Source organism: Nyctereutes procyonoides, unplaced genomic scaffold (assembly GCF_905146905.1).
Source record: "Nyctereutes procyonoides isolate TBG_1078 unplaced genomic scaffold, NYPRO_anot_genome, whole genome shotgun sequence".
Taxonomy (NCBI): Eukaryota; Metazoa; Chordata; class Mammalia; order Carnivora; family Canidae; genus Nyctereutes; species Nyctereutes procyonoides.
In genome coordinates, this window is record NW_026575131.1 from 51,877,931 (window position 1) to 51,901,390 (window position 23,460).

At 43.5% G+C, this 23,460-nt stretch overlaps 1 protein-coding gene across 1 annotated transcript in view; it reads left to right on the forward strand.

Moving 5' to 3' along the window:
* The window catches only part of LOC129522220 (mucin-16-like), a 96,553-nt gene that overhangs the window by 17,444 nt on the left and 55,649 nt on the right, over positions 1–23,460 (forward strand). Inside the window, 15 exon segments of the mRNA XM_055344351.1 lie at positions 463–653; positions 655–770; positions 773–1,336; positions 3,011–3,124; positions 6,960–9,881; positions 10,965–11,089; positions 11,184–11,251; positions 13,549–13,721; positions 16,199–16,234; positions 16,457–16,522; positions 17,228–17,352; positions 17,448–17,515; positions 18,498–18,670; positions 20,597–20,632; positions 20,876–20,941. Coding sequence (XP_055200326.1) covers positions 463–653; positions 655–770; positions 773–1,336; positions 3,011–3,124; positions 6,960–9,881; positions 10,965–11,089; positions 11,184–11,251; positions 13,549–13,721; positions 16,199–16,234; positions 16,457–16,522; positions 17,228–17,352; positions 17,448–17,515; positions 18,498–18,670; positions 20,597–20,632; positions 20,876–20,941 — 4,843 coding nt within the window.

The following is a 23,460-nucleotide window of genomic DNA, read 5'->3' on the forward strand; positions in this document are numbered from 1 at the left end:
CAAAGATCACTCTTGGATGCATCAACCACAATCCTGGGTAGAGTGGTTGGTTTTAGCACAGGCTACATGACCACTAGTATTGTGAATGTTTGTAAGGGGTTATGTGAATTTTTTTTCTTTTTTCAAACTTTGTGCTTCGTTTTTCTGGCAGTGATCCCTTCCACGATGTTACTTTTAAATTTTTTTCACAGTATCTTTAGTAAACGTCATTTCCTATTCCTGTGACCTCACTTCTCATTTTTGTCCCTGTAAAGCTTAGTTTCTTCTTATAGTCTTGGAAACTAAAATCATTTTACCTCTAGTTTTTAAGAACAACTTCATTGAAACATTGGCCACCATTGATGTTACTACAGATTTTGAAAGTATGAATATTTTTTATAAATATAACTTTAATTAATGTGCTGACTAGCCTTTGTAGATATCATACACCTTCCTCTGTCCCCTTCTCTGTGACCTATGCAGAGCCTCTTTCCAGTTGATAGTATCTGTTCTATGGAGGAGACCACTATGTTTACTTCAGTACCTGTCTTTTTTTGACCCCAGAACATTGAGACAGGTCTACTTTCCCATGTCTTTTCTGGACTGCAGGAGATACTCATATCCCTGGACTCTAGTTCCACCACTCCCACATATACACCTTTATCTCCTCGTCCACCATGTTTTGGAGTGTTCCAAGTCTGATATTACCTTTTCGGTTTTGGTTTCAGACCAGCCTTCATCTGGCCAGTGTGCTAAAATTTCAGTGGAAATCTCTCTCTCACTCTTATGCTTCTCTCTTGTGCAGGGTCTGCTGGTATAACCTCCTCTCCAGAACCCAAGCTTTCCATGTCTGTGTCAGAAATTACTTATCACCTGAGCACAGTAAGGCTGTCTTCAGGTGAGACCATTTCAACTGACACATCGGTCCCTTCTCTGTCTGCAGCTACAGTCACATCTGGAGTTTCAGGTGCCAGCCCAGCTGCCTTCTCAGCCAGTCCATTTTTGAGAACAGAACCAGGCCCTGGAGATGCCATGTCCACCATTGCAGAGAGTCTACCTTCATCAGCTTCAATACCATTCCCCTCTTCGACCTTCACTATTGCTTATTCTTCAATCAGCCCAGCCCCTCAGGGAATTACTTCCTCACTGGTTACCCAGCGTACAGTGGGTACCAACATCGGGACAGAAAAGAGCACTGCTGAACAACCCTTGACTGTGGTCAGTACTTTGGAGACATGGACTGAACCAGTCAGGACATCTTTGTCGTCCAATGTGGATACCAGAATAACAGAACAAATTCACTTGGAAACAGTGACAAGCCCTTCTCAACTTCCTCTAAATTCAACACAGTTGACAAGTAAGGTCCCACAGCTCCTATACTCCTACTTTTAGTGGCTTATATGAAATGACTCTTTTCCTGAGAGGCATAAGGGAGTTAATAAGGAACTTATAACTGCACAGAAATTCTTTTAGGAAACATTTGTTGATCTATCCTCAGTCCTAGGCTAGAAACTAGGAAACAAAGTATAAGTAAGCAAGTAGATGATTCTAGTACCATGATAGATGTTTTAACATCACTATGATTATGATGATAATGCTAACAACAGCAGATTTTTTTATAGGGCACTTATTCTGTGTCAGGCACTGTTGTATTAAGTTATTTAATCCTTATGGGAACACAATTTGAAGAAAGGATGATTATAAGCTCATTTTTACATATTAGTAAAATGAGGCACAGACGGTTATGTAATCCACTCAAAATCGATCACAAAGCTAGTAAGTGGTAAGAATTCAGATTGTGTGGCCCTAGGAGTCTATGTTTTTAGTTATTAGGCTAAGTAGGAGTGGTCAGAGAGGGGGGTGAAAAAGCAGGAGATTCTGACATTGCAGAAGCTGTAGGATGGGAGAGTTTTAGGAAGGAAAATGGTCAGTTCTGTCAAATGCTACTAATAGTCAAATTGAAATGAGGTGAGTCCTTCTATAACATTTGGGCACTCAGGGACTTTAATGAAGGGAGTATGAGTAAGTTGCAAAAAACTATAACTAGAACTACACATAGATGCCGGGGAGATATCCCCCCTTTTAATTACATTTTCTAGTTTAAATTCAATTTGCCAACATAGAGTATAGCACCCAGGGCTCATCCCATCAAGTGCCCTCCTCAGTACTCGTCACTCAGTTACCCCATCATCCCCCCACTGACCTCCCCTTCCACAACCCTTTGTTTGTTTCCCAGAATTAGGATATCCCCCTTTGAATTGAGTGTGTTTTTATGTTAAGAACAGAGTCAAAAGTAAGGGAAAAGTGAAAGGAAAAGGTGAGCAAAGGAAATGATGGAACAAAGTAACTATGCAATGTGGGAAGGATTCGGGGTCAAGGAGGTACACCATCTCCAAGAGATCCTTAGATGAAGAAGGGAACCTCTTAGGGATTCCATTCCTCTGAAAAGTTGAATTTTCCCCCAACTTTTGTTTGGTAGACAAGTATAAAGAAGTCCTCTAACTACTTTAGCACCTGCGTTGCTAGACAATATCTATAGGAAGATGAATTGACTACCTCTCAATTCACAGTAAAATTAGACACATTGAACGGTGTTGATGCATGTCTTAAAAGGTGGCTCAGTAGTTGAGTCATGGGTGTTCAGTAAGCAAGTGATGAGTGGGATGATAAGAATGTAGATGAGTGGTTGGATGGATGGATAGAAGGATAAAAGGAAGAACAGAAAGACATAAATGAAAGAAGAGAGATCCGATATATAGAAGGGAGGCTTGATGTAGAGAAGGGAGAAAAGAAGGAAGGATGGATGGGTAGATATAGGGATAGATGGAAGGAAAGATGGACAAATCTACAAGTGGATGAATGGGTCAATGGACAGAGGTGGCCATTCATAGCACATAGCCTGGCTCAAGTCCATACAGGTGGACTTGAGAAGAATTGAATTGTATAGTCATCTAAGTGGATCCAGTTAGACAGTGCTCTCCTTCTGGATAAAATGAATTAACTCAGGTTTCTTCTCCAACCTCACTTTCAGGGACTGATGGCATCGTGGAACGCATCACAAAGATACCCAACGAAGCAGTCCATGGAGGTGCCACAGGACCAGACCATGTCCATGTGTCACCCACATCATCTGCTAGTCCTAGAGGTAGGTTCAACTTTGCTTACTTACCAGTAATCCCACATGTGGCCTTATTTCCTTTTCCAGAGAGATGGCATGTTTGTTTCTTTAGAGGAAGAACAATGGTGGGGTGGCCATGGGATTCCCTGTCTTAGCTGGATTTTTGTCTAATAGCTACCAGGGGATGTTGCCACTTTTCTTTTACTCATAACATGCATAGTGAGTTGAGTTCAAGATTGGATATGTCAGTTCCACAAATATGACCCAGTTTAACTGAATTCTGAAAATGCTTATTAATCACTTTCATTGTATTAGAGACTGTGCTGAAATGGAGAATGCACAGATGAAAATCCTGTATTCATGGAGCTCTCAGACCCGCAGGGAAGAAACAAAGGAACAGAATTACTATGATGCAACTTTAAACATATGCAATGAAGATGTATTTGAACTATAGAAGGAAAGCTTAATGAGGAAGATAATATTTGAATTGGGTTTGAAAGAATGACTAGGGATTTAACAGAAAGACGAAGGGGGTTGATGAAGACATTCTGGATAGAGGGAACAGGCACGTGCAAAGGCATAGAGAGGGATAAGACTGGAAATATTTGGGAGGTACAAAAAAATTGCTAAAATGTGAGATAGAAGGATAGAGTGGTGGAAAATGATACTGGAGACAGAGGCAGAAAACAACATTCAGAAAACCTTCTAAGGCTTGGTAATGCTTGGTTGGATATTATTTAACAAAAGGACAAAGAATTTTGAGGCAAAAAAAGGTTTGACAAACATGTTGTTCCTTCCTAAAGAACCATAACATGTATAAACATATTGAAGGCTCTGAGAAATCCTACTGTAAAGAAATTGTTTAGCTTTATTCAACATAGAGTTTTACACAATTACTTGACTATATAATCTTTCTCTCTAAAAGGCACCTGCTAATGTTTCTCAGTGTGATTATTCTGCCTGAGAGTTTAAGAAGTTCAGGTGTATACAGCAAGGGGTTCTCACTGTGTGGTTAAAAGGTAAAGCTCCCCATACCCATTGATTTATTCCCAAGATTTTTGGAGCCCAGACTATTTTACATTTTGGAAGCTTTCTGCAAGATACAGGCTTTAGACAGAGTTACCCCACAATCAGATGATTAGTCTCATCCTGTGACCCAGGCGTCTTTGGTTGGATTTCCTTAAAAGCAGAGTTGAGTTAAGGATATGGGGCAAGTGGCTTGTCTCAGGTGGGGGATGGTCCCAGGAAGCACTGGAGAAGACAAGGAAAGGAAGTGAATGCAAGTTGCATTCATGAGCAGGCCACAGCTGTGAACAACAGTGTCAATCCCACTAGGAAGCTCTGGGAGACAGCAGAGAGTACCTCAATGTTGTTCTATCTGAGGAACGAAGTGGATGTGGGGCATTTGTTGTCCGACTCTCTTCTATTATTGGCTCTAGAATGCTTGATCCTTGGGTAATAACTCTCAATACTTCCAGCCTACCCCCTGCCCCCGCCACAGGCTAAGTGAGAGCCCTTAGGTGTGGAGTCACAGGGGCTGCATCAGGACCCCATTGGGGTCACTATATGGAATATAGTTGGGCATTGACAGGATTGGTTACATCAGTTCACCAGGAAATGAATCACTGGGTTTCAGGTGGTGACCAGTATTTAGATAGCAAAGCATATGAGGAATAGCTAACAGTTTTCATTGACTCCTTTCAATATAGAGCAGGGTTTCTCAACCTCAGCCCTATTAGGCAAATAATTACTTGTGAGCTGTCCTGTGCACTGTAGGATGTTTAGCAGCATCCTTGGCTTCTACTCATTAGATGCCAGTAGCATCCTACACATACACACAGTTGTGCCAACCAAGACTGTCTCCCAACAATGCCAAGTATCCCCTGGGAACAAAATCACCCCGGATTGAGAACCTGAACCAAAAAACTTCTGTTTAACATTCTCTCCAGATGTGCATTTCCTCCTTACGTTCTTCTCTTTTCATCAGAACCACCACAAAATCCTGAAATTCAGTTAGAGAATGATATACTACAGTGCCAGAGAGCATTGGTTTAGCATGAGGCAGAATACTGTTCGAATTTCCACATTAGCAGTCAGTAGCTGTGTGACCTTGGCAGATGATGATCTCTGAGTTTCTGTCTTTCTCTTCTATGAAACCACAAGAATAATATGATGTATATTCAGTGCTCTGGTGAGGATCAAAGAGATAAAATATGCTAGGTGCTTGCAAATGTCCCTCTTCCTCCTTTTCCCCTCCTCCTCGTCTTTCTCCTTCTCCTCCTCCTCATCACCAAATACATACTAAGCACTTCAGTAGTCCACTCTCAGAAATTTAGGGGTTTGGGATAGTCTTAGCAAAAGAGGGACATCGCTTTTCCATCAGAGTCTAAATCCCCTTTATTTTGTCCCTGGATCAAGCGCCGGATAGTCTTGTGGTCCTTATAGAGAAGTCTGCTGGTTGTTCTCCTGCCTTCCTGGGGACCATTTTTTGAAGCTCCAGTCAGCAGCTGCTGTCTCAACCAATATGACTTTCTGCATCTTCAGGGTCTGAATTCCAGTCACCCTGGCCAGCTTCAGTACTGGTCTAGCATGATTCCTGGCAAATCTGACTCAACAAATAGTTATTTTGTAGTGGAAATACAAAAAGTAGCCATAGTAGAAACAGTAGTAATAACCAGTAATAGTTGGTAAGAGTAGCGGTAACAACAATAATAGTAACAATGGTAATAGAGGTAACAGCAATGATGGTAGATATTAGCAGTGGTAGTAGTCACAGCATTAGTAATAGTAGCAATAAGAGCAGTCATGGTAGATAGTAGCAGTGACAGTAGTAATGGCAGTAACAGCAGGTAGTTGTAGAAGTAGCAGTGGTAGTACTGTGAGCCAGGAGGCACCAGGCTTGGTGCACTTTTAAAAAAGATTTATTCATTTATTTGAACGAGAGAGCATGCATAAGAGTGAGAGAGCAAGAGCAGGGAAGGGGGAGACAGAAATCTGAACAGACTTTAGGCTGAGCACAGAGCCCAACATGGGGCTCGATCCTACAACCCTGAGATCACCACCTGAGCCGAAACCAAGAGTTGGCTGCCCAACCGATTGAGCCAGCCAAGCGCCCCAGCTTGGTACATTTTTATCAGCATTCTGAGATGGCCACTCTACTTATACCTACTTTTCAAATGAGAAGATGAAAGTCTAGCAAGGTTCGATAATACATCCAATTCGTGGAGAAGCCAGAATGTAAGTGCAGGACTGCCTTCTTCCAGAACCCAAGTTCTTAAGTACAATGACACATAATTTCTCTCAAGCCAAAGGAGACCTGTCTCTGCATACATCCATCTACATATCCGTTCATTCACTCATTCATTCATTTATTCAACAAATGTTTGTGGACGCTTCCTATATGCCAAGCAGTCTTCTAGCTATTAATAGCTATTATCAAGCAGACTGTGAGGAGTGCCAGGGTGCAGACTCAGGCGGTAGAATAGTGAAATATTGAGAAGGAAGAAATTAATTCTGACATGGATTGACATGTAAAGGTCAATTTGAGAGTCTGGAAGCTGATGAAAGATGGGCAAGGCAGACAGAGAAAACAGCTTGAACAAAGGGTTAGGGACTGGAGAGTACAGACAACATTTGGGAACAGGGAGTGGTTAAGAATTCACGGAGTTACAGCACAAGGTGAGAAGGGGAAGGTGCAGGAATGTCAATGACAATTCCTTTTCCCATTCCAGAAGCACTGCAGGCATATCCCAGGCAGACACATTTCTCTCCCTTTCCTCATGTGGAGAAAAAATAAGCTATTGCCAGTCCGGTAAGCAACAATCATTTTGTCCAAACTGTGTGTCCATCCCCCAATTCACAGGACTACCAACAGAGTGGACAGAAAGAGCAGAGATCACAGCTCTGAAGCACACCTCTACAGCAACTTTGACCACTACAGTCTCTACTCCCACTTCCGGAATGCTGACTCTCCTCGGGACATCAGGTAAAACGGCCAGCACAAGCACAAGAAGAACAATTATTACAGCCCCAGATGTTTCCCCTGATGTTCTAGAAATGACAGCCTCATTGGCCACCAGACCTGAAGCAGAGACCAGCACAGAGGTTCCCAGGACAACCTCGTCTGTCTTCAACAGAGGGTCAGAAACCACACCGTTACTGGTCCTGAGTTCCGAAGCAAAGAACAGTTCACCTGTTCCAACTCTGACTGTTTTCTTTGGTGAGCCAGAGACCACAACCTCATGGGTCACTCATCCTGCAGAAACCAGCTCAACTCTTTCCAGGGAAACCCTGAATGCTTCCCACAGTGAATCATATAGCACACCCCCAACCAGTTCTGGGGAAGACGTCAGTTCAGCTGTTCCAACTCTGACTGTCTTCCCTGGTGTATCAGAAATCGTGACCTCACTGGTGACCAGTCCTGGAGCAGAGACGAGTATGGCTATTTCAACTCTGGCTGATTCCCAAGATGAATCAGAGACCACTGCCTCATGGGTCACTCATCCGGGGGTACAGAGCAGTTCAGCCATTCCAACTTCACATGTCTTCCCTGGTGAGCCAGGGCTGGTGACCTCACTAGATACTAGTTCTGGAGTAGAGATCAGCCCAGCTGATCACACCCTGACTATTTCTCCTGGTGAGCCAGATACAATAGTCTCATTGGTTACCCATTCTGGGGCACAGACTGGTTCAGCCATTCCACCTCCAGCTGTCTCTCCTGGGACAGAAACTATTTCCACTATTACAACTTTGACTGTTTCCCCTGGTGAACCAAATACAACAGCCTCATGGCCTCATTCCAAAGAGAACAGCACATCTGTTTCCAGGATAACTCCAAATTTTTCCCAAAGTGAATTAGACACTGTACTTTCTATGGCCACCACTCCTGGAGCAAAAGCCAGCTCAACCACTCCAGCAATTACTGTCTCACCTGGTGTACCAGCTATGGTGACCTCACAGGCCACTAGTTCCAGGACAGATGCCAGTACAACCTCTTTGACTCTGACTGAATCCCTGCATGAATCAGATACAACAGTTTCCTTGGTCACCCATCCTGCAATGTCCAGCCCAGTGGTTCCTAGGACCACAACCCCCAATGTTTCCCATAGTGAATCAGAAAGTGCACCCTCAACAGCCACCAGCCTTGAGACAGAAGCCAGTTCAGCTGTTCCAACTACATCTGTCTCCCCTGGTGTACCAGATATAGTGACTTCACAGGCCACTAGTTCTGGGACAGATGCCAGTATGGTTATTTCACCTCGAACTCTTTCTTCTGGTGAACCAACAAACACAGTCCCATGGGTCAATCATTCTGGATCACAGACCAGTTCTGTTCCAACTCTGACTGTCTCCCCTGGTGTATCAGGGGTGGCAACCTCACTGGTCACCAGTTCTGGGGCAGAGACCAGTACAACTTTTCTAACTCTTACTGATTCCTCACATGATTCAGATACAACAGCCTTACAGGTCACCCATTCCACAAAGACCAGCACACTTGTTTCCACAATAACTCCAAATTTCTCCTACAGTGAATCAGATACCTCACTCTCAACAGCCACAACTCCAGGGGTAGAAGTCAGTTCACTTCCAGCTATAACTATCTCACCCAGTGTGCCAGGGTTAGTGACCTTACTGGTTACCAGTTCTGAAGCAGAAACCAATACAACTTTTTCAAGTCTAACTAATTCTCTGCATGAACTAGAGACCACAGCCTCATGGGTCACCCATCCTGAGAAAGAAGCCAGTTCAGCTGTTGCAGCTCTGCCTTCTTCCCCTGGGGAGCCAGATACAGCAGTCTCATTGGTCAACCATCCTACCGAGACCAGCCCAACAGTTCCCAGGACAACCCCCAATATTTCCCATAGTGAACCATATACCACACACTTGATGGCCACCAGCCATGGGGCAGAAGCCAGTTCAATTGCTCCAGCTCCAACAGTCTCTCCTGGTGTAACAGATATGGTGACCTCCTGGTTCCCTAGTTCTAAGACAGATGCCAATATGACTATTCCAAGTGTGACACTTTCTCCTGGTGAACCAGCAACCACAACTTTATCAGTCACCCAGTCCAGTGCAAAGACAAGCACAACTGCTTTTCCTCATTTACCAGAGACCATAGCCTCATCATCTATCCAACCCGAGTTGGAGATCAGTGCAGCTCTTCCAACTCAGACTGTTTCCTTCAGTTCAGCAGAAACAACATCCTTCGCCACATCTGTGACCAAGACCAGCAGAGTTGATCTAGGTCCAACTGTCTCACCTGGTGTTTCTGCAGAAACAGCCTCACTCTCCACAGGTCCTGGCACAGACATCAGCACAACTAGTTCAACTTCAACTCTTTCCCCTACTTTTTTGGCAACCACAGGCTTACTGGCCACCAGCCCTGCATCAGATGCTGGCACAGGTATCTCAACGTTGACTGCTGGTGTTCTTGGGTTTGTCAGTACCCCTGAAACCACCGGCGAGCCTTATACCTTAACTTCCTGGGGCACAGAACCATCACCACCTGTGACATCAGTTGGACTCCCTGAATTGTCCAAGACTGTGACCTTGAGAGCATCAGAGACCCCAACACCGCCTAAAACAAGCCACAGGGAAGGATTGAGTGCAACTACTGTCCTGAAAACCACAATTCTTGAAACCACTAATTTAGCTACTACCGGTTCAGGCCCCACCATGGCAGAGACCACAACCACCTTCAGTACAATGGCAGGAAGTTCCTTTGTCGCTGAGACCTCACCTGAGATGTCCACCTTGGCCTCTCTGAGTGTTACTTCAGAAACAAGTAAGAATGACTTTTTTTTTCTGCAGTAAGAATGTATATATACTATAAAACTAGCTTTAAATGTATAATTCAGTGGCATTAATTATATTCACAGTGTTTTACAAATATCATCCTTTGTCCAAAACATTTTATTACCCCAAACAGAATCTGTGTACCCATTAGACGTTAGCTTTCCTTTGGACTCCTTTCAGCCCCTCTAATCCACTTCTGTCTTCTTGAATTTGCCTATTTTAGAGATCTCATGTATGTGGAATCAGTATATTTGTTTTTTTGTGTGTGTCTGGCTTATTTCACTGAGTGCAATGTCATGGTGGTTCATCATGTCATAGCGTGTATCAGAATTTCATTCCTGTTTATGGATGAATGACATTCGATTGTATGGATGGGCCACATTTTATCTGTCTGTTCATCTGTTGATGGACACTCAGGCTGTTTCCACCTTTTGGCTACTGTGGACAATGCTGCGATGAATGTGGGTATGCACGGATCTGTTTGAGTCTCTGTTTCCAATTCTTTGGGATAATATCTCGAGAAAGAATTGCTGAGTCATGTGGTGTACTAGTTTGTTAGGGCAGCGGTGAACACCAAACACTGGGTGCTTTGAACAATAGAAATTTATCAGTTCTAGAGGCTGAAGGGGATCCTGGGAGAATGTATAGAACATGAATTTTGGAGTCATCCTCTCTGCAGGGGCAGTTAGGGAGCTGAGATATTTATCCATCAGCTCCCATCAATCATTGCTCCCTGGGCCTGTTTATTCCCCTGAGACAAGGAGATGCAAGCATTGCTGTGTGCTGAAATGGTAAGAGACAAGGGGAAGTGAGAGGACAGTGACCAACTCAACCTGGTTTTCCCAAGACTGTCTCACTTTTCCAACTGGACGTCTGATCCCAGGAACTCACATAGTCCTGGGAACACTGGGATGGTTGGTCACCCTGTATGGGAGGGTCTTTAACAGCAGACCATTCTAGGCCAAACCCCAGTTCAGTGCTGGAGTTAAGGTATGTCCTCAGAGCCTTCCCTCCCATCCCTAACCCAGGACTGACTCAGGACTGGGTCATTTTACTCTCCCCACCACCACAGCTGCAGTTCCTTTCTTGACACCTTTTACCATCAACTTCACCATCACCAACCTGTACTACACAGAGGACATGGAAAACTCAGGCTCTGAGATATTCAATGCCACTGAGAAAGACCTGCAGCGCCTGGTGAGAGCCCCCCACCAAAGCTCACCTTCTTCCAAGCCTGCCAAACCATGAAGTCTTGGCCTCTCCAGCTCATCACCCTCTCATTTGTTCCCAGCTCAGGATTTTGTTCGAAAACAGCAGTGTTGGTTCCCTCTACGCTGGCTGCAGGCTGACCTTGCACAGGTGAGGCTTCTTCCAAAGGACTTACAGAACCCCAGTTCTCTCCTTTCTTGGTCCCCCACATCCTAGTCAACCACAGCCTCGGGCCTTTGCCGAGAGGCAGCATATCATATTGGATCCAAAGTACCTGGGTTTGAACCTTTGCCCTCCCATTTGCTAGCTGTGTGACCTTGGGAACGTTGTATAACCTCTCTGTTCTTCAATCACATTATCTACAGAGTGGTGATAATACTAGTACCTTACTCTTGGGGTTCTTAATCACTCATCACCATGCCTAGCCCATTGTGAACACTCAATGGGATCTCATAGTATTAGCCAGTGTAGTATCTTTGCCAACCATGTCCCCAGAATCCCCAACACTCTGCCTGCCCCAGCTCTTATCTATCCTATTGGGGACAAACTCTGGACACTGAAATTCTGCAGTATATTCCTTGAAAAGAGATAGGGACTTTCCCAAAGGATGTTATATAGAACCAAAGGGGGCAAAAAACCCAAATGTTGAATACTGGCAGGATACATTGCAATTTAAAAATTCCCAAATGGACCTGAACTCTGCAGAAATAGTCCATCTTCTCCTCTCTGCCTATGCCCATTTGGTATCTTCTGAGGTCAGTGGGGGCTCAGAATTCTTTCCGTACATTTCACGACCTTATGACTTCTCCTTGGGGTCCTGCATCCAGCCAATGCAAGTCATCCGCCAGAGAGGGGTGTCTTCTACTCAAATGGCTCCGTGAGAAGAGGTTCCTGGAGTGTTGTAGACCCACCACACCTGCCCCCACCACCCCATGAGATGGGGGAATCAATAAGATAATATTGCCCATATGATATGCCACCTAAAAATCTAAGTGATATACATGTTTTCATTCATTTCATCTTTACAACAACATGATTATTATCCTACACTGCAGAAGAGAACACTGAGACTCAGAGTAATCAACTTACTTGAGGGGAGCCAGGATTTGAACCCAAAAGTTCTAGATCTTGAGTTCCTCCTTTTAACCACTGCTGGCTCAAAGTCACGGGGATTAACAACTTACATCCTTAAGAGCACTCAGAACTCCAAAGAGCCTGTGGATTTGGAGGTTATTTCTGCTAATATTTACTGGATTAAAAATTAAAACAAATGTTATAAATATTTATTCATTAATTTATTAAAAGTAATAACTATATTGCATGTTAACATAAATAACATAATTTAATGAATAATAGCCATATTTCCCCTGCCTCCCCCAAAAGCATAACAAGAAGAGAGCCTTTATGCAGATCTTTTTAATGTCTGGCTTAGGAGAAGACACTGGGATATCTGCTTCTGCATTCAGTCTTTTACAATATTTCACTTTGTGGCCTCTGGAAAAAAATTCACAGTGACACTCCTGAGAGAATAAAAGTGAAAATAATGTCTTGGTATGAATATGAAAATATTTTACTTGATGGACTCCCTGTAAGAGTTTGGGAATACCAGGAGTCCCTGGGCCACACTTTGACAACTATGCTTTGAGTATCATGGATAATAGAAAGAATTCCCAGGCAAGGGAAGAAGGGGATCTTTCTCATTGTAAAGCCCCCAGTGTGGGCCAAGCACAGTAGGTTCAGCTTAAATTCAGGACAAAAGTCCTCTTATCACCTCTTAATTCATTTTCTCTGTTTTTCTCCAAACTTGGTTGCCTGCTCCTAAGGTGTTCCCAATGGGTTGGGATTCCCAATGGGTTAGTCTGGCTTGGGATTCACCAACTTGAAACAAAGTCTTCCTTTCAGGCTCCATGACGGCTGTTACACAGTGTCACAGTCAGCCACAGGGGTGACTCACTCACCTCCTCCAAGGTCTTCAGTCCTTTGCTATTCCTTTCCATACATGGCCTGGGCTCAGGATTCTCGTTTCCTCCCCGGGAACTCCACACCCCCTATTCCATGACCCAAGCAGGATTCAGCTGTTACTGGAGGGGACACCACCTATACTTACCTTCTTGAGTGGACAGGGACTGTACTAGGTGCTGGTAGTTGACACAATGAACATAAACCAATTAATAAAATGATTGAGGAGCAAAAGAGGGAAATTAGGTATGGAGCAGCCCTGGAGAATACTGCATTTAAGGTGGGGTGGTCTGGATCCCCATATGAGACAGAAAAAGATGTGTTTGAGAAAGCAGATGAAACCCAGAGAAGAGTGCTAATACACACCAAGGGGTACAACGAAGGAAGGCTTTGTCAAGAGTGGCCAACTCTCAGGTGTCTCTGCATGTCCCTATTCCTTTTTTTTTTTTTTTTTGCATGTCCCTATTCCTGTGTCTCTCTTTCCCCAGGGCTGAAGAGGATGGAACAAGCACCAGAATGGACGCAGTCTGTGCCTACCATCCAGATCCCACAGGCTTTAGGCTGGATAGAAAGCGGCTGTACTGGGAGCTAAGCCAGCAGACCCATGGTGTCACTCGGCTGGGCTCTTACACCCTGGACAGGGACAGTCTCTGTGTCAATGGTGAGCACCTCCATTGCTGTTGGGGTCTCCTCTTGAGTCCCAGATGGGCGCTCCTTGGTACAGTTTCTCAGTACCCATGTTCATAGTTTTAGGCCAACCTAGAATTTCCAAGGGGAAATTCTCTTCCATCAGAACACCTAGAAAGCAACTTTTCTTCCCTCCCTCCCTCCCTCCTTCCTTCCTTCCTTCCTTCCTTCCTTCCTTCCTTTCTTCTTCTTCTCCTTCTTCTTTTCTTTCTTTCTTTCTTTCTTTCTTTCTTTCTTTCTTTCTTTCTCTTTCTCTCTTTCTTCCTTTCTTTCTTGTAAATCTAATATTTATTTTGTACATTGTCATTTTAAATATTAGAAACTTTGAGAATGAAAGGGGTATTTTAGGGAAAATTCTTAGGAACCTTCTTATCACATGATTTACAACACAGAGCCTGCCTTTTTCTCTGCCAAGGTGAATTGTTATATTACTTTCTAATTTTTTATCAGATTCCAGCATTTTACCCTGTGTGCTTTCCAGTATGGTAAACTACTCTGAAAATTTCATTAATGTGAAGTTTTGTTTGCTGATGTCACTTCCTTGGGCCATCACTTTTTTGTTACATCTCTTCTCATGAATACTGATGTTTGTCTTCACTACATTCCTCTAGTTGCACAAATGTAGCCTCTCAAATATAAGCAGTGTGGACATTCCATGGTCAGTTAGTCTCTAAGTCCTACTATTTTTTTTGTTAACGTTTTAATTTTAATTCCACTTGGTTAACATATAGTGTTACATTAGCTTCAGATGTACAGGATAGTGATTTGGCACTTCGTGCATTACCTGGTACTCACAGAACAACTTCCAAGGTATGGAAATAAGGACTCCCTCCATAGTCTTCTTTATTGCAGTAACCTTTCACAGAAACCCAAATCTGGAGCATGCAGCTGTCAGGGACGGAAGAAGGTAAAGCAAGCCCACAGTGGCTGTAGGCATTAACTCCTCCCCAACAGGCAACAAGTTCCCAAGGTGGTAACTGATCTGCCTCTTTCTCTTTGTCATGACAGCCTGTGGCCCTTACGCATTTTCCAGGGGCCAGCCAGATTACACCTCACCTGAGTATAAAACAACAAGGCTGTTAGCAATGTTTTTAGCAATAAATCCCTCTGCACCAATGCTCTTAGAAACAAAACCCACAGTAACGCCTATACTAAAGGCTAATATTTATTGAGGGATGCCTATGATCTGGAACATTCTGTGTATCACCTTTTACTAATCCTGTCCAATACCCTGTGACATATTATGTATGTTTTACAGAGGAGCAACCAAGGCTCAAGGAGGGAAATCTACTTTCCCAAGTTCAGACAGCTAATATAAGTGGTAGCAATAGGACTCAAACCCTAAATTGGCTCCAAGGCCTCCCAAGAGGCCCCCTAACCACTAGGCTACCTACAGACTAACTAGAACAAGCCTCAAATCTCAGGATGGGAAGGCATATCAAGAAACCTCTAATATGACAATTTAAACTAATGGTCGATTAATTAATTACATTCCCACTGTATTGACTTTGACATTGGCTTTCTATCTGGATTAAAACCTGTGTTGTATTTCAATAGTCCTCAAGAATTCCTTAAAGCTGTAGTTGAGTGTGGGTTTGGATGATTTACAAGTCTTTCCTTAAGCCCTCATCCTGGTTTTTTGCTCATTCTGTGACCCTGGGCAAACCATGCAACCTCTCTAGGCCTCAGTGTCTATTTTTAGAATGGAATTTTTAAAAACATCATCTAAGATTATTGTAAAGGTCAAATGAGATAAAACCTGAATAATCTAAGTACACTACAGGGCTCCCTCCACAAGATCCAGTCTCAAAGAAGAATTCCATTTCAAGGAGCCCAGTCAGACCATCAAATATAAAATAAATCTAAGTTTTACTTGTATTACTTATTACAGGTCATCAGAGAGGATCCAATCTATGATCCAGAACCATACTTATTCAAATCCCTTTCCCTCTTACTCTCCAACTTTATACTTTGACTCCCCCCTTTGTCTGCCTGTCTCATTCTCTCACCGTCATGATCTCAGTTCCACATTACAGAAGTATAGGAACCATGTCAAAGATCACACTGTCCCTGAAGAGTGAGGTAGTGGGAAAAATTCAGATCAAGGACAAAGGTATATTTAATTGGCAGAGAAAACACAAATAAGGCTGAAAATACTCTCATAAAGTTGCTGTTCCTAATACTCATTTAATGAGGTTAATACTGTCCCAGGCACCTAGTAAACTCCTACACGATGAGGGAGATTTTGATCATTATTGTCTTTGTGGTGGGTGACCATGAGGATGACATGGTCATGAGCACTGGAGTATGAGGCAGTTAATTTATAAAGAGTTGATGAGTCTCAGAGAAACCACTCAAGGAGATTTGTGTTGTGTGTTTCAAGTCCTACCCCTTACTCTTTTCTTAACCTCCTCCCATCAGTTTACTCTTCCTCTCTGGCTCTCTCTGCAGGTTATAACCATCAGTACAGGATCCCCACCACCAGCAGTAAGTCACGAGGGCCCAGATGTCCTTGCACCCCTGGGATGCTTCCTCCCTACACCTGCTCCCTGAGGGGGGGAAGTATCCACCGACCCCCAGTTCTCAGCCCCAGAGCAGCTCCAGACCACCCATTAGAGATGCAAGCTCCTGTCAACAGCCCTGTCCTCTCATTGCTTCATGATAGAACCCAACAATTTGCATTCATGTTGTATTCTTTCATTCCTTCAGCTCTGCTGACTTCCACATTCTCTCCAGGACTCCCTACATCTCTGCCTCCCACTCCCAGCTCTACAGGTAGGAGTTTAATCTCTGAGTCCCATGAAACTGCAACTCCTGTTCTGACTGGTGAATCCCTGCATGATCTGGACCCTGCTATCCACCCAACCCCAGGTTGTCCCACTGTCTCCCTTGCTCCCTCATCTCTGGCTATACCAGCCCCATTTCTGTTCCACCAGAGACCAAACATCTTTCCATACTCAGGGCTTTTGCTCTCACTGTAATGGGAACTCAGCTCTGTTCCTGGTTTTTCTTTGTCCTCCAGATTCAGGTCAGCTGGCTCTTGCTTAAACCTCCTCCTAGAAAGTAGCTTTTCCCCATATCTCACACATAGATGTGTTCTAATCTCTATTCTATCTCTATGATCATTTCCTTCATGGAAATTACTATTGTTTGGATTTCTTGACTGTCCAAGCATTTGTGACACCAAAAGTCTTGGCCCCTCCTCTTCCCACCAAGATGTTGTGACAGGTCAGCCTTTGAACACTCTGGGATAAGAAGATTGAAGTTTCCTTTTGAGCTGCTATGACACATCTACCATGGAGGTCCCCTCTCCTCCCTTGACTGGCTAAGGAGGGAGGGTACCCTGGAAGGGATAACTCAGGCTTCACCTACTGGGCACTGAACAGAGAGATGGCACTAGTGTCTTCCCTCTGATGTACAGGGGGAGGTCTCAGGCCTAAGACTGTGATAGGTCTCTTCCCTCTCTCCCTCCTGCTGCAGGTGTGGGTCCAGCCCTGGTGCCATTTACCCTCAACTTCACCATTACCAACCTGCTCTGCACCCCAGACATGAAGCACCCAGGTTCTATGAAGTTCAACTCCACTGAAAGGGCCCTGAATCGCCTGGTAAGAGCCCAACAATGCTTTCTCTGGCCTGCCTTGTCCTTTCCTCACCCAGTCACCTCAGCCTCTCCTGCTTAACTCTTTCTCCTTCCTCCCAGCTTGGCCTCTTGTTCAGGAATACCAGTGTTGGCCCGCTGTACTCTGGCTGCAGACTGACCTTGCTCAGGTGAGACTTCCTTCTCTTATAACATGAAGGCTTGCACTGTTACAGGCAAGTTCACCTGGTAGTGCAGACCTGAACGTAGCAACCAGAAGAATCATGAATGGCTGAGGTCTTCCAGGAATTCAGATGAAAGACATCCCCTCTGGGTATTTCAGAGAGGGCTTCCTGAAAGAGGTGGCTGTCAAATAAAGGTCTTAAATTACTTGTATAAGCAGAGCCATGGAGCATTCATGCTCACTGGTCAGAAAGGGCAGCATTGACTCTTTAGGCAGACATAAAATGACACACCTCAGGCCATGGCCTGTGACAGGTGCTAAGAGCACTGAGAGAGTCAGTCATGGGCCCTTCCCTTAAGGTACCCACAGTATTGAGAGGACAGCAACCATATGGACTTAAAACCATAATAGGAACAGTATTACTACAATGATAAAGCACTAAATGGAGGCCATAGAGGCCCGGAGGATGGACTTTTAGCTCATTGTGAGGAAGTGGAGTGGAGACAGTCTGGAGAAGGTGATGCCTGAGCTGAATAGGTATGAATAGGTATTAGCTAGAAGAAATTTTGGCAAAGATATTTCAAGGGGTGGCATGTCTCAGATCCATGAGGAACCATGGAGTTGTATGCAGAATTTTGATGTGATATCATTTATTTTAAGTAGTGCACTGGTAGATGTGAGGAAGGAGCAGGAGGTGGGGAAACCAGTGAGATGCTGGGCTAGACCTGGATGTTGCTTGGATGGGGGGTACCAAGGACAGGGGAAGGTCCAGAATGCTTCCACATATTTGGCTCCATATATTTGGCTCATCTTAGTTGAGAAGGCCCCAGAAAGAATGTGCATGAGAAACCAGACAAGACCCAGGAACGTGAAACGTCATAAAACAAGGCTGGGGGCAAGGGGCAGCAAGCTGAAGGCTAGAGTTGAACAAAGTATATAATTCTCCTACATCTCAGGATACCCCTATTCCCATGTCCCTACTACCCTAGGACTGAAAAAGATGGAGCAGCAACTGGAGTGGATGCCATCTGCACCTATCATCCAGACCCCACGGGCCCTGGGCTGAATAGAGAAGAATTGTACCAGCAACTCAGTCAGCTGACCCATGGTGTCACCTTGCTGGGTACCTACACCCTGGACAAAGACAGTCTGTATGTCAATGGTGAGTGTTTGTGCTGCAGTTAGGGTCTCCAGTCCCATACTTCTTTATACTAGTAGTTCTCAACCAGGATGATTCTGCTCCCCAGGGGACATTGGCAATGTCTGGAGATATTTCATGTTATGACCGGAGTGGTACTAGTGACATCTAGTGGGTAGAAGCCAGGGGTGCTGCTGAACATCCCGCAACACACAATGCAGCCCTCCACCATGAAGAATTATCTAGACCAAATTGTCGATAATGCTGAGTGTGAGAAATTGCTATGTACAGATTTATAGTTCTCATGCAAACCTAGCGTTTCCTTGGGGACTCATTTTTGACTGCTTAACACATCATGGGAGGCTGATCTCCTTTCCCTTTTCACCTCTTAGATGACATTTTTCTTCCTCCTTATTTCCACTGCTCCCCACAAGAGCCCAACTGGAGCATGCAGACTCTAGGGGGATAAGTGGGTGATGCAGAACTCTGTGGCTAAGGTTTCCAAATGGGCAGTGGGTAACCATGTCAACCCTCACCCCATGTCACTCTCTCCATCACGACAACCAATGTTTAAGTTCCCAGAGGCCAGTCAGAGCTACACAGACTTCATGAAATAACATCATACTTAGCACATGCTCCATAAGTAATGACTCTGTGCACAAAACCATTGGCAACAATGCCCTTAAGACCAATGCAAACACTGAGAACAGTAACTATAATCATGGTTAATTCTCATCAAATGGTTCTTATGTGCCAGGAATTGTGATAACATCTTTATTTGTATTATCTCATCTCAAACCCCTGTGAGTTGTTATAGTTATTTTTACAGAGAGAGCCATTATATATTCGAACAGGAAGTCATTTGCCTGAGATAATCCAGCCATCATGCATGACAGAACAAGACTCAAACCCAGAACTGAATCTAAACCCCAAGTTCCTAACCACAAGGCAACGCCACAGACCATCCAGATAGAGAAAGCCTCAAATTTCAGGACAGAAAGGGGCACGAGGGACATCTAGCCTAACAATCTAATCTATATCTTGATTAGTTATTTCCGCTCTATATCAACATGGAGATTTCCTTAAAGCAGTGGTTAACTTTGAGGATTTTGAGGATTGGTGAATGACAGATCTCTGTTTTATGTGATGCTGAACAAGCTGTGCAACCTCTCTAGGCTTTAATATCCCATTTGCAGAATGGAATAAGCATACATGTCATGTAGGATTGTCCTGATTGTCAAATGGAAGAGGTCCAGTCTTGACGCCCACCCCTCACAGAGCATCCAAGGAGATGACCATGACTCAGAGAAACACTCATAAAAAATTCTCAATTCCCAATTCCTTTCAGACTCCAATTTTTATGCCGTCCATCTGACCTCCAGTTCTCTTCTTATCTTCATTATCCTAGCCCATTTCCAAAGTTACCCTGATATTCCAAACCACATGGAATCTTGTTCACTTCCACAGACCCCTCTCTCAACCTGCCACAATTCTATCATTTTTACATCACTCCCAAAAAATCAGAAACTAAGTTATAAAGATAAAATCACATTATCATAAAATTTGTGAATGGAGAGAAGCTGAGAGAGCAAGGATAAGTTATCTTTCTGGATTGAGAAGACATGGATAAGGCTTGGAACACACTTGTTTGTAAATTTATCCCCAGTTCCTTGTCATGTGGTGTTTAGCATTATTTCTGGTGCTTAGTGTATTTCCCAATAAATAGGGACAGCTCTTACTATTGTATTTTTCTTTTGGCAATAATAACAGTGAAGAAGTTCACCATTATTTGCAAAGGACAAGGCACATAAGGGCACTGAATAAAATGTGGCTGTTATTGTTCATTTATGAATCTCACCAAGCATGTTAATGAATTTCATCTCTATGTCTACCATCTTACCTTTTCTTTAACTTTTGCCCATTATAACCGTCCTTTATTCCTTTCCGCAGGTTATAACCATCGGTACCAGACCACTACCACCAGCAGTGAGTATTCACGACTGTGAAATTTCAATGCCCACTCGACCCTATTCCCCAAGCACATTCTTCTGGAGAGAAGCTGACAATGCTTCCTCCCTAAGTGTCCAGCCACAGACTCAGAAGAACCCCCAACTCACCCAGGGTCTTGCTCAGAGTCAAGACAGAAGACCAAATTCTAATGAACAGCTTTGGTCCCACATTCCTTCAGGATGGGACTTAATAATTTTTTCCGTGTTCTTTTTTTCTCAGCTCCAGTGACTTCTACCTTCACTCCAGAATCTTCCACAACTCTGTCCTCCATCCTCAACTCTACAGGTAGGAGTCTGCTCTCTGGGACCTGTGAAACTTCAACTCTACGCGGTCTGGTTGCTATCGACCACCTATCCTTAGCCTATCCTACTCACTGTCTCCCTCGCTCTCTAAACTTTGGCCACATCAGACACTTGTCTGTTCCTCTGGTGTCTTAACCTCTGTCTGGCCTTTATACTAGCTCTTTCTGGAGATCAGCTGCACCTGGGGCCTTATTGCCTTTCAAATCTCAGCTCAACCATCGCCTTTGAAAAACCCTCCTATGAGGATCCCTGGGTGGCTCAGCAGTTTAGCACCTGCCTTTGGTCCAGGGCGTGATCCTGGAATCCTGGGATCAAGTCCTACATCAGGCTTCCTGCATGGAGCCTGCTTCTCCCTCTGCCTGTGTCTCTGCCTCTCTCTCTCTCTCTCTCTCTCTTTCTGTGTGTGTCTCATGAATAAATAAATAAAATCTTTAAAAAAAAATGCTCCTAGACCACCTTATAGGAAGTAGCACATCTGAATGCCACACTTGGCACTTGGGCCACAGGTTTTCTCTATCCACCAACATGAGTATTTTCTCATGGAATTTACTACTATTGGCCCTATTTAGACTATTCATGTATTTGTCACCTTGGAGCTGAGGGCCTAGTCTGCACTTGCTTTATATTTATTGACTGGATGAATGGATGAATGTAGCAATCATGTATATGTCCACATTTGTGGATTCTATTTGAACATCCAGAAAATCATTCAGGATCTGAACTTGCTTCTTGCTCTGTCTCCTCATCTTGTCCAGATGTGGATCTGAGGGCTCTTGAGTTTCCAGGAACCTGACACAAGGGCTTGGTTTATGTCAGGAAACCATCTTACTTCAACTCTTAAGATTTATTTTAAAAATTGAGTCTATGGGTATTTTTCATGCTTACATCATGACCCAGGCTGGGTGTCCCTGACCTTTAATCCTGCCATGGGAGTCTGGAGTTGTGGGATCCAAGCTGGTGTCCTATAATTTGATTTCTGTCTTCTGGCATTCTTTGTTTCATGGGTCAAAGCATTGCAAACTTTTTATAAGCTTTAGACAGAATGCACACTTTCCATGTCCTTACTCTACCCTGATCAATTCAACCATTTCTATAATAGGCCTAACTGCTACAAGCTTGTAAATTTGTGACATACACCATAGACCAAGTCATTCCATGTTTGATGGCATCATTTCTGTAGATGCATTCAAGATTTCTTCTTCATCTTTGGGTATGATGGGTATGATGTATCTCAGCATGATTTTCTTTCGGTAAATACTGTTTGGGATTTTTGAAGCTTCCTGAATTGAAAATATGTGTTTTTAAGAAATTTGGGGAGGTTTTAGCCACTCTTTCTTTTTTTTCTAGTTATACCATTACCATTTATTTAGAAAATTTCTTTTGCCCTTAAATTGTACAGGTTCCCTTGTTGAAAATCAATTCATCACAAATATGAGGATTTGTTTCTAGACTTGTGTCTATCCTCATCCACTACCTTGCTATCTTGATAACTATAGCTTTGTCTGCTGTAGTTTTCTTTTTCTGTGTGTTTTTATTTAAATTCCAGTTACTTAACATAAGTCTTGTATTAGTTTCAGGTGTACGATATAGTGATTCAACACTTCCATACATCACTTCACACAAGTGCACTCCTTAAATCCCTATCACCTATTTCACTCATCTCCCCACCCATCCCTCCTCTGGTGACCATCAGTTCTCTATAATTGAGAGTCCTGTTTCTTTTTTTTTTTTTTTAAGATTTTATTTATTTATTCATGAGAGACACAGAGAGAGAAAGAGGCAGAGACACAGGCAGAGGGAGAACATGGAGGCAGGCTCCATGTAGGAAGCCCGATGTGGGACTTGAGCCCAGGTCTCCAGGATCAGGCCCTGGGCCAAAGGCAGCTCTAAACTGCTGAGCCACCTGGGCTGCCCGAGAATCTGTTTCTTGATTTGACTCTCTCTCTCTCTTTTTTTTCCCTATGCTTGTTTGTTTTGTTTTTTAGATTCCACATATGAGTGAAATCATATGGTATTTGTCTTTCTCTGATTGACTTATTTCACAAGTGCAATACTCTCTAGCTCCACCCATATTGTTGGAAATGGCAAGATTTCTTTTTTATGACTAATATTCATACATATATGTATACATTACATCTTCTTTATCCATTCGTCCGTCAATGGACATTTGAGTTGTTCTTATAGCTTGGCTATTGTAGATAATGCTGCTATAAACATTGGGGTGCATGTATCCCTTTGAATTAATATTTTTGTATTTTCTGAGTAAATACCCAGTAGTACGATTACTGGATCATAGGGTAGTTCTACTTTTAACTTTTTGAGGAACCTCCATACCTTTTTTCAGTGTCGCTGCACCAGTTTGCATTCACACCAACAGTTCAGGAAGGTTCCCCTTTCTCCACATCTTCACTAACACCTATGGTTTCTTATTTTTAAATTATTTTAGCCATTCTGACAGGTGTGAGGTGATTTCTCATTGTAGTTTTGATTTATAACACACCT